At 40.3% G+C, this 12181-nt stretch overlaps 1 protein-coding gene across 1 annotated transcript; it reads left to right on the top strand.

Annotated features, from left to right (window-relative positions):
* The first annotated feature begins 7378 nt into the window (after positions 1-7378).
* On the top strand, positions 7379-8614 carry CCDC71L (coiled-coil domain containing 71 like). Its single transcript, XM_032304107.1, has one exon. The coding sequence runs from the start codon at positions 7563-7565 to the stop codon at positions 8286-8288; it is 726 nt and encodes a 241-aa protein (XP_032159998.1). The 5' UTR covers positions 7379-7562; the 3' UTR covers positions 8289-8614.
* The last annotated feature ends 3567 nt before the right edge of the window (positions 8615-12181 follow it).

Genomic DNA, 12181 nt, shown 5'->3' with positions numbered 1-12181 from the left:
AGCATGTTCAGTTCATAAGAACCATCCAACACAATTTAGCAAACCCAATAGGAAAAGAAAAAGTCCGTCATATTTAGACACATTTTTGCTTACTGTAGTTCTTCTTTCCTTCCTGATGTTCCAAGGTTCCTTCTTTTATTGGTTCTCTTCTGTTAGAGAACTTCCTTTATCTATTATTTTGGAGTTTGCTTCATGTGAGGATGTTTTGATTTCCTCTTCATTGTAGAAAGGTATTTTCCTATGGAATCTGGGTTGACAGTGCTTTTCTTTTAGCACTTGAAAAATGTTAAGCCACTTTCTTCTGGTCTCTGTGGTTTCTGATGAGAAATCTGGTCATTCGTATGGTTTATCCCTTACAGTTAAGGTGTCATATTTATCTCAGTATATTCAACATGTTTTTCATTGTCTTTGGTTTTCAGAAGTTTGATAATGATGTGACTTGATGTAGATTTTTTGAGTTTAACTTACTTAGGTTTGTGTCTTTGCCAAATTCAGAACATTTTCAGTCATTATTTCACATTTTTTGACATACTTTTTCAGCCCTACCTTCTTTCTCCCCTCCTTGCAGGCCTCTGATGACACAAGTATCAGATCTTATAGTTCCACAGGTCCCTGAGACCCTGTTTTGTTTGCTTTTTTTAAAATCTATTTTTTACTCTTGTTCAGACTGGGTAATAGTTATTGTTCTATCTTCAAGTTCACCAGTTCTTTCCTCCATCCTCTCTTTTCTTCTATTTAGACCAGACCATTTACTAAGCTCTTTATTTCAACTATTGTATTTTTCAGTTCTAAAATTTCCATTTGGTTCTTTATATTTCCTTTTTCTTTGCTGAGTTGTTTTCTTTCTCTATGGCAGGTTTTTCTTTATTTGTCAGTTTCAAGAATGCTCATAATTGCTTGTTAAAGTGTATTTATGATGGCAGTTTAGATTATTGTGCATATAATCTTATATATTCAATTGTGTATAATTCTAATGTCTTTAACTGTATGTAATTCTAAGATCTTTCTCATCTCAGTGTTGGCATCTGTTGATTTTCTTTTAACATTCCATTTGAGATCTTTCTTGTTCTTGGTGTGATAATTGATTTTAATAGAAACCTGAACATTTTGGTTATTATGTCATGAGACTCTGGATATTATTTAAACTGTCTGTTTTAGTTGGTTTTCTCCAACACTGTCCCAACAGGGAATGGGAGGGATACTGACTCTGTACTGCTGAGTAGAGGTCCAGGTTTCCAACCCTGTCTCCAGTGTCACCTTAGTCAGGGAAAGAGGCTTCTCATTATTGCTGGGTTGGGATGGGCATGGTAGTTCCCCACCAGACCTTTACTGCTAGATCCCTGAGTGGGAGGGACAGAAGTGTCTTGTTACTGCTCCCCGCATTGTCTCCCCTGACACTATGGGGAAGGAGTGCCTCTTTATTGCCCAGCAAGGATGACAGTTGTGATTCCCCAGTTAGCCAACTCTGACACCACCCAAGCTGGGTTAGTGGGTGCCTTTTTATAGTCTGGTGAGGGTACAAGCTATAGTTTTTTTGGGTGATGTTTTGCTGTAGTAGATTATTTTCTAAAGGGTTTTTTTGTCTTGCTTAGGCTGCTCCTTTCCTGGACCTATAGTTAGAACAAAATTTTTGGGGGCTTTTTATATCTACATCTGTTGGCATTTCTGGGTCATTGGCTTCTCTAGCAATCAAAGATGTGTATGGAAAAGAGAAAAAAAGAAAACCTAGAGAACCATTGCTGTGTTGTTCTTTGGGCTCTGAGGTGCCCAGCCTGTCTATTTTCTCCTCTCCATATTTCAGTCTTTTTATATTCAGTTTAAGTCCAGAGTTTAAGTTGTAAGTAGCAGGAGGAATAGGGAAATTAAATGTATTTCATTCTTCTGAAAGTGGAAGTCCTAGCCTCTCAGTTTATATGGCCTTTCTCTACTTCACATAGCAATATTAATTAGAGCATATCGAAGCTTTGAAATATCTTTTGTAGAAAAATCTAAATGACTTTAGAATGGTTCTAATGAAAAGGCTGAAATGTTTTTTGATGAATCATGCTCTATTTAATTTCATTTGAACTAAAAATTAATGCTATCTCTTTGGACTAAATACAAGAATGTTAGAAACCACTCTGGACTAACAGAAATCTAAGTTCTAGTTCATAGTCTTCCACTATGCAGCCATGTGAAATTGGGTAGATTTCTTAACATATCAATATTCTCATCTGGATTAAGAGTAAAAGTCAATTATCATATGGTTTCACTTACTTGTGGAACATAAGTAATAACATGGATTACAATAGGAGAAGGAAAGGAAAAGTGAAGGGGCGACAATTGGAGTGGGAGATGAACCATGAGAGACTGTGGACTCTGAGAAACAACCTGAGGGTTTTGGAGGGGAGGGCGGTAGGGGGATGGGTGAGCCTGGTGGTGGGTAATAAGGAGGGCACGGATTGCATGGATCACTGGGTGTTGTACATAATGAATCTTGGAACACTGAATCAAAAACTATTCATTTATGGTGACTAACGTGACACGCTGAAAATGAAAAAAAAAAAAAAGAGTGTTGGGCTCATTAGAGGATCTCTAAATTTCCTTCTAGCAATAGTATTTGACTTTCCTCTCAACAGTTTATTATTTTAAAAAAATCTCTTGGCTTCCACTGTAATACAGGGTTTGACATATGTTGGTTAAATCAAGTAAAATACTCATGATCTGATAAGAAAAATAAGGAAGGATAGCTGGTATTTATTGGATGCTTACTGTGATCCAGGCACTATAGTAAGTGGTTTATGAATGTTATCTCATCCACTCTTCAGAGCAATCAATTAAAACAGAGTTTATGTCCATTTTATAGATGAGAAAAATAAGGCTCAGAAAGGCTAAAAAATATGTCTCAGGATATTTTTTTTCCTGAGGATTTTTTAAAGTAAAGATCTATTTGATCCCAAAACTGATTTTCACAACAACGTATATATACTTTTAAAAAAATAGCTTTTAAAATATTGATGTATAGTTGATATACCATGTTGTATTAGTTTCAGGGGTACAACTTAGTGATTTAACAACTCTATACATTATACTCTGCTCACCACAAGTGTAGTTACCATCTGTCACAATACAAGACTATTATAATACCCATGATTATATTCCCTGTGCTGTGCCTTTCATCTTCATGACTTATTCATTCCATAACTGGAAACCTGTACCTCCCATTCCCTTCACCTATTTTGCCCATCCCCCCCTGCTCCTTCTGGCAACCAACAGTTTGTTCTCTGTATTTATGGTTCTAGTTTTGCTTTTTTGTTTGCTCATTTGCTTTATTTTTTAGATTTCACATATAAGTGAAGTCATATAGTATTTGTCTTTCTTGGTCTAACTTATTTCAGTTAGCATAATACCTTCTTGGTACATCTGTTATTGCAAATGACATCTTATTCTTCTTAATGGTTGAATAGTATTCCGTTATATATGCGTACCATTTCTTTTTTATCCATTCATCTACAATAGACACTTGGGTTGCATCAATACTTGGCTATTGTAAATAATGCTGAAATAAACATAGGGTGCATATAGCTTTTCAAATTAGTGTTTTTGTTTTCTTTGGTTAAATACCCAGTAGTAGAATTATTGAATTGTATGCTATTTCTATTTTTAATTTTTTGAGGAAACTACACATTGTTTTCCATAGTGGTTGTACCAGCTTGTAGTCCCACCAACAGTACATGGTTCTTTTTTCTCCACATCCTCACCACACTTGTTATTTCTTGTCTTTCTGATACCAGCCATTCTGATAGGGTGTGAGGTGATATCTTATTGTGGTTTTGATTTTAATTTCCCGGATAGTTAGTGAGGTTGAGCATCTTTTCCTGTGTGTATTGGCCATTGTATATCTTTGGGAAAATGTCCGTTCAGGTTCTTTGTCCATTTTTTTTCATTGGATTGGTTTTTTGCTATTGATTTTTGTAAGTTCTTTATATATTTTGGGTATTAACCCTTTATCAGATTTATCATTTACAAATATCTTCTCCTATTTGGTGGGTTGTCTTTTTATTTTGTTGACAGTTTCCTTTCATGTGAAAAAGCTTTTTATTTGGATATAGTCCCAAATAGCTTATTTTTGCTTTTATTTCCCTTGCCTGAGGAAAAGTCATCTAGAAAATGTTGCAAAGGCTGATGTCAAAGAGATTACTGCCTATGTTTTCTTCTGGGAGTTTAATGGTTTCATGTCTCACATTTAGGTTTTTAATTCATTCTGTGTTTATTTTTGTATATGGTGTAAGAAAGTGGGTCCAGTTTTCCCAATACCGTATTTTGAAGAGACTATATTTTCCTTATTATATTTTTGTCTCCTTTGTCATAAATTAGTTGACTATATTCATTTACATATACTTTTTATTTAATGGCCACTTTTCAAGAAGCAAATTGTTTTCTAGATGTGGGTTTTTTTTTTAAATTTTAATTGTTCATTTGACAGACAGAGATCACAAGTAGGCAGAGAGGCAGGCAGAGAGAGAGGAAGGGAAGCAGGCTCCCTGCTGAGCAGAGAGCCTGAAGCGGCCCTTGATCCCAGGACCCTGGGATCATGACCTGAGCTGAAGGCAGAGGCTTTAACCCACTGAGCCACCCAGGCACCCCTGCTTAGATTTATTTTTAAGCTATATAACTTACATATTCAGAAAATATACAGATACAGCTAGTTTTTTTTCTGTTCATTCTCATTATCCATCACTTAGTTATCTGATATGGGAAGCATCATTCCCTGTGAGAGGTAAAGGAATAAACTCAGGATTTCAGACAGTCATCCTTTAAGAACAAAAATTTAATTTGACAGCTTTCCATAAACTTTATAGTGTCTCAGTATGGTCCCAAGCACAAGAAGAAACGTATTATTTTTATGAGTAAATTTTACTTACAGAGAATGGATAAGGATTTCAGTTAATCAAAAGCTAGAGGTCAAGAAGAAACGTAAGAGAAAAAGAGAAAGAAATACAGAAAAAAGGAATAGAGAGAAGACATATGCCATATTTAAAAGTATATGATATTTTAAGCAATTTAACATGATAGTAGTTCCTAAAAATATTACGTAAAAAGTTTCATTGTAAGTAAATTAAATGAGCATGTATTATAAAACAACTGTTTCATACTTGCCAGTTTGCTGAAGTGTTATGTTTTCTTAGAATCAAAATTGCATTAAAGAAAGATTTAGTGTCTTAATTGAAGTCAAATCTGTAAGTTTATATAGATGCCTGTTAAGTATTTATGTGGCAAAAGACCCTGAAGTACTTATAATATGATTAACATGGAAGAAAGGAGTATGAGAAGCCAGGAGTACATAAATCCTTATTTTACCCTCTTCTTTTATTATGAAGTTTCCTTATCATTCTGCTGGCTCACTCTGTGAGATTTTCTATGTCAGTCTGCTGGGGCATTCCAATGGAAGTTACTCAAATTTCACATTACTATGTGTTCCCAGAATGATCAAGAAAACTAATTGCAATGTAAAAAGTTGTAATATAAATTCTTTATAAAGACTTAAGAAGCTGGTAATTGGCTCTTTAATCTTGGTCTGAGATCAGGTGTGCTTTTCTAGGAAAATTATTTTCTTTTCAGAAAGTTGCCATGATTTTTGGTAGGCAGAGAACTGGTCTCCTCATGCGCAGTTCTGTTTTTTCCATAAACCCATTGTGTGGGGAGGGTGCCTTGGTGTAGAGAAACAACTTTCAAAGTAGTTTTGGTTTAGTTTTTATTGACACTATTGTCTGGTTCAAACAAAATATCTGTTTAGCCCAATACAAGACTGCTCCATTCTGGGTGGAGTTGAAGTAGAAATAGGGGTACAGCTCTGTCCTTTGTCACTTCACTCACGCAGTAAGCATTTCCCATTGAACCTCTTGAGTCTGGGCAGCACAATTTGAAAAGCCTCTGGTGGAATATAAAGATCACTAAATTAGGAATCCAATAACCTAAACCATGGTCCTGGTCCTGCTCTCAACAAGCAGTATTCCTGAACCTCTGTGGGTCCAAATTTCCTCATCTGTGAAATAAGGAGACTGAACTTGGTATCTTTCAGCTCAAATATTGGAGGGAACTATTAGCAATTGAATGCAAATGATTAAACTTCTGTGCTTTATCAGTTTTCTACTGCAAAATAAGATGCTCACTGAAGGGTAAAATTTGCATGCTTACTTTAAAGTTCTAAGTATTGAGAGTTTTTTTTTTTAACCTTAAAAAATTTAAGGGAGTTAAGAGAAAATTGCATAATAAATGGAAAATATAAAATTATGCTGTTCTAAGCAATTTCACTATATCCTTCTTTCTCACCTCATTGCAAATAATCAGCGTATTTTATTGGTTTACTCAGCAAACATGGACTGGCCATTAGAGTGCCAGTCAGGATAGAAAAGTAGACTGGAGAATGACCACTATTCTCTAAACGTTCATAGTCCTCTCCTCAAACACAAAAGGAAATGTGGTTTTAACAATGTATTATCAAAAGAACTTTTTTGATTGTGATGCTGCATCTTTTCTGAATGATGGAGATGGTGCTGCAAATGAGCATACTGAAACTAAATGAAAAGTGAAGTGCAGTCATTTAGAAAGATCTACATATTTGAAAACATAGATGTTTTCATTAAGGAGAATGGCTTTGTTGTAATTGATCTCTGATCAACTTGAGCAAAGAGTGTTGAGTATTACAGGCATAATAGGCTTTGCTTTCCCGATAAGCAGAGTATCTCTTAAATATGAACATGGTTCCATTGTCTAGAAGGAGATAATCTCACCAACGCTGCCCATGTTGGCTGAATGATTCTGGATTATGATTTGTTGCTTGAGATGGATCAGGGCCAAAAGAGGGACGAGTTGGATGAAGATGCCGAAAGAGGTCTTTGAAGGTTTGGAAGGGAACTGAAAGGCCCATTCCTTCTAGATTTGTCTCCAGACTCCCTTGCTGTGATAGGAGGGACAGCCCTTGGGGCAGGTCTTCCTTTGTTATGCACCCAGCTCCATCCACGAATGCACCCACTCACTCTGAGAGGGGCTCTCACCCCAAGGTGGAGCCGAAGTCCACCTCTTACTGTAGATATGGCATCCTCCCCACATGCCCACCCAACTGTTGACTGACGTTCAAGGTCCACCACCACCACCCACCCCAGCACCATCTTCCAGGAACTGGCCTCTCCCCCATTAGTCCCCGCCTCTCTTCGGAGAGCACCCAATGGGTGGAGTCGGGGCCGTGGTGGGAGGGGCCCGAGGCGGGCGCATTTAAAGAAAGGCAGAGGGCGAAAGGAGGCTAGAGAGGAGAAGAAAGAAACCAGGGGGCCAGGCGCCGTCCAATGACAAAGCCCAGGGGTGGGCGCCGGCCGCCATCTTGTACCGGGCGGCAGGATATTCACCCGCGTCTTCCGCCCTCGGAGGGGGAGGGGCGGCGGCCGAGGCGAGAAAAGTAGCGAGAGACGCGCCGGCCCGGAGGCGCCAGCAGCGGCCGCCGCCGCGGAGCCGGACGCGGGCGGGGGCGGCGGCGGCGGCGGCGGCGAGACCCGGCGAGCGCGGGCGGCCCCGAGCGGCCTCCGATGCGGCGCAGCGTGAAGAGGCGGCGGCGGCGGCCCCCGGCGGCCCCGGCCCCGGCTGCCCGGGGCGGCGGCTTTAGGGCCGGAGGAGGGGCCGAGCTGGAGGCGCGGGAGGAGAAGGTGGTGTACTCGCGGTCGCAACTGTCGCTGGCCGACAGCACCAAGGCGCTGGGCGACGCCTTCAAGCTGTTCATGCCCCGCAGCACGGAGTTCATGAGCTCGGACGCGGAGCTCTGGAGCTTCCTCTGCAGCCTCAAGCACCAGTTCTCCCCGCACATCCTGCGCAGCAAGGACGTCTACGGCTACTCCTCCTGCCGGGCCCTGGTCCCCGACCCCCCGCCGCCCCCCGCGGCCCGCGGCCAGACGCGCAGGCCGGCGGCCAGGAGGAGGCGCCGCGGAGCCCGGGCGGCCGCCGCCCGCCGGAGGGGGGCCCCGCCGGGCCCGCCGCTGCCGCCGCCGCCGCCGCCGCCGCCGCCACCGCCGCCGGCCCCCGAGGACAGCTGCCCCGCCAAGCCCGCGGTCCCCGGGCCCTGCTTCGGGGGCCGCACCCTGGAGGAAATCTGGAGGGCGGCCACCCCGACGCTGACCACCTTCCCCACCATCCGCGTCGGCGGCGACGTGTGGGGCGAGCGCAGCCTGGCGGCGGCGCGGCGACGGGCACGCCAAGTCCTGCGAGTGAACCTGGAACCCGTGGTGAGGCTTCGCCGCTTCCCGGTGCCCCGGGCGTGAGCTGCGGCCCTGGCCCCTGCGCCCCGGGACGGCTTCCGCCTGGAGGGATGAACAAGTGACAGTCGAGTGTTTACAGATCCGGCCTGGACCGCGTCCCCTAGTGCACTTTACGGGCGAAGAAGCACCGGATGGGCTTTCCCGGCCCGCGTCCCCGGGATGCGGCGCCGCCGTCTGGGACTCCGGGGCAGGTGTGCCCTCTGCTGCCTCCCAGCACCAGGTTTGCGGAAGGAGGAGACGGCTGGACCTGCAAGGGAGGTCCCCTTTCTTCCTAAGCCCAGACTGATACGTCTCCAGGACTATAGGGGCAGATCCGTTTTCTCCCTTTTGGACTCTACCTCACTGGTCTGGAAGTCCTCCGAAGTCATTCTTTTTCCAAAGGAATTTGGTTTCGTGCTTGTGTAATAAAGCTAGAATTTACTTGCTGTTCATCCACCCCCCTGCTCTCCCCTTTTGTCTTTTTTGACTGCCACCCCTCTTTTTGGAGGAAAGATCGAATATGTATTTTTGAAAGGTGTTGCACTAGTTTGTGCTCAGGGTATTCTGAATCCCACTCGTTTCCGAATCTCAACTGGATTCCAAAGCTTTGACCAAGGATATTGTCTAAGAAATTCAAGCTTATGACTCTTAATAGTGTAAGGATTTGTATGGCTTTGAATTTCATGGGCTCAGTGATTACAAACAAAGAAATGCAAAGTACAACTGTTTCAGCATTTTTGAGGTGTTTCCTAAAGATTTTATATTGAAATTTAATGTTTATATTTACTGAGCTCCTAAAGGAAATGGTAGAAACTCATAAAGTTTTGTTTAGGAAAAGTTGAATTGTTGAATTCTTTTTAATTGAATAAAATTTAAAGTGCATTGAAACCACATGGCTTGTGATAAAAAAAAAATAAAAGAATGCGTGAATTATAAAGAACTGGTGTTGGTTAAAGAGATGGGTGGAATCCGATTGGAAATGATTTGGCTTCCTGGTAGTAGTCTAACATTCAGATCTGGGAATAGTTCAAGGATAATTTATTTTAAAATGGAAATTGCTTAGGCAAAATGAGTATGTGTAAACGCTGTGATTAAAATACCAAACAGAATACCCATTGGAATTCTCAGAAGTATTAATGATCTAGAGGGGTGGGGCATTTCTTGGTATCAAATAACTGGTGGAAGTTAACTCTGGGCAAAATAGATTTTCCTTCCGTGTTTTTGTTTTTGTTGTTGGATAACAAGAAATGTCTGGATCACTGTCCATCACTCTTAAACATCATGACAATTAGTTTTACTCCACGAGTTTCCTTTATCTTATTTCCATTCATAATTATGTTTGCAGTTATTGGTCTTTTGTTTGACAGCCGAAGACCACAGGAATTGAACAGGCGAGCCACACAGAGTACTGACCCTTCTTTTACACTTTTGTAATAGTGTTTATATCACATGGCCCAGTGTGGAATTGATTATCCAAGTGCCTTTGGTCATTGATGGCAGCAAGACTTAATGGTTTTTAGCCAGTGGTGCCGCAGCCAGATCGTACTGCAATATCTTAAGGGTCAAGTAGCGATTTTGTACCACTATTATTTCAAATTTAAGTATTCTGCCATGGAACCATCCATACCAGGCTGGAACATGACATATGAAATCTTCAATATTAAGGTTTCTCTCTGCTTGGCAGCTTCTTAGGGGAATAATGAGAGTTGCGATTTTGATTCTTGTGTTTTTAGAATTCAAATGGCATAGCTTTCTGAAATGAATTTTTCAAGTTTAATAGTTCATAGTAGGAGTTTTGTGACTTTAATTTCAGTGTATTTGTTTTGTAAAAAAAAGAAAAGAAAGATATATGACTTTATGCCAGTTTCCCAGTAAGCCTCATATTCTTTTATTCACTACTCGATGATAATGTGTTGTTACAAATACTGTCACATGAGTAAATAAAAATGAATAATTACTTAGAAGATGGAGAGTGTTAAATTATATGTGTGATAGGAAGCTTATATATATTCTTTTGGTTATTAGCTTCCATTGCCAGTTGTACTTAAATGCATAGGGTTTTCTTTCCCTCTTCCCAATTTGTTAACTTTTTTAGCTAATTAGCACCTGAGGGAAAAAGATGTATTTGTACCACTTCACTATTGTATATAATTTTATAATAATTGAAAAATAAATCCAATGGCCATATTAGAATGTAACTTCAACATAGAGCTTATTTAGATCGCTTCCCAGAGGATTTTGAAATTAGATGTAGCTGGGAGGATCACTTTGCTCAGCACAAAAGTGAAGCATAACCATCGATACCACGCATTTATTTTAACTGAGAATCTTATTTTTTTCCTCTTATGCCTTGTTACTTTAGTGCACTTGAACTTGCATATATGCTTTGGATTATGCGGGCTATCTGATTTCAGTGTGGATCTGATTGCCCATCCTAAATTCAATACACTAATTATCTGGTCTGTGGAAAAATCATGCCATTTCTAGTTTGTGAAATAAGATGTAAACAAATCTTTATTTTTGCCAAGTTTTCTTTAGCAAAACCTTGCTAAAGTTAGTTGTTTTACAACTTATAAAATGTGAAGAAACAACTAGTGCAGTTGATGAGTATATAATAGGAAAATGAAAGTATTTTATGGATACTCTTGGGCAGAATGTAAAAAGGAACTTGGCACGGTGGCCTTTATGGTTCATTTAACTGTCTTCTAAAGTGAGTCTGTAGCTTAGCTTGTATATAGTTTTTTGAAAGAAATACCATGATCTTTAATTCATTCTCTAACCTTTATGTCTCATATGGCACAAGTAAAGGGGGAAGCTAGGAGGAAGTTTATCACCTTGCTATGCTATTATTGAATCTTGAGTGCCTAAATGTGGTGAGCGGCACCTCAAAGAACCTTTTGAATCCTTGATGTCATTTTTATCCTCCTCCTTGTCAACCAGCAACTGATTTTTCCTCACGGAATCCAGTATGTTCTGACTGTTGAGGGCAAGCTTCGTTGTTGTTAGTGCAAAGTGTCACTGTTGTGGTGTGTATTTATTTTGTCCAAGTTTGAGCACCTGATTGGACACGTGTAATTTAAGCTGGTGGCTGACACACACTGATTGCTGTGTGCAAACCATAGTATTATTTTTCTGGAAACGATTCAATAAGAACACATGAAAGATATTTGAATATGAAAAATCTGAGTAATTTTGAACTCAAAAGTTGTTTTGTTGTTTTAAGGATTGCCACAGCACTCTTTAAATTGGTGTTTTTTAATGGACATATATACATAATACTTTATGGGTGTGTTTAAAATATTTTTTGATAGACTGTTATGTCTTAAGTGCATTAGAAGGCAATTGTTTGTAATGGAACTGAATTGTTTTCTTGGACAGTTTGATGTGCGCATATGATTAAGATTTACAATCTGGTTGTACTTTTATTTTTAATTTATTAACTGTAAATAAATTTTAGAGAATATACAGTGTCTGATTTTTCTAGTGATGTTGTAAGTGTTTGAAATGGGATTTTCTGTTTGCATGTGAAATGGAAAGTGTTGGTGTGATACGTTTTGACTTCTTTTGTGGACTTGGGAATCCTCGAAATCCTGAGATAATGTGTTTTATGCTATCTTGGGAGTCATTGTTACATCAGCTCTGATGACCTAGTGAATCTCCACGACAGTGCTTCATGCCCAAACCCAAGCCATTACCCAGTTTGCCATCAATAAAGACTTTAAAAACGCATCAAAATTCAGTTTTGAGTCCTGACCCTGATCCCCCTGCCCCCTGTGATGTATGAAGGAAAGCTGTGTTCGATATGAGTAGGATCTGTAAAGCTTGTTCTACAGAATAGAGCAGAGGCAAAATTTTCATTATAGTCTGGAGGGTAGAAGTGTACTGCTAGTAAGGGAAGGACTCGTAGTGCTATGTGG

The sequence above is a fragment of the Mustela erminea genome, chromosome 11 (genome assembly GCF_009829155.1).
Source record: "Mustela erminea isolate mMusErm1 chromosome 11, mMusErm1.Pri, whole genome shotgun sequence".
Classification (NCBI taxonomy): Eukaryota; Metazoa; Chordata; class Mammalia; order Carnivora; family Mustelidae; genus Mustela; species Mustela erminea.
Note: the sequence above shows the minus strand (reverse complement) of the source record. Positions and strands in the feature narration are given on the sequence as shown.

Coding starts and splice junctions, on each gene's coding strand:
- CCDC71L (XM_032304107.1), top strand. CDS start 7,563: ATGCGGCGCAGCGTGAAGAGGCGGCGGCGGCGGCCCCCGGCGGCCCCG.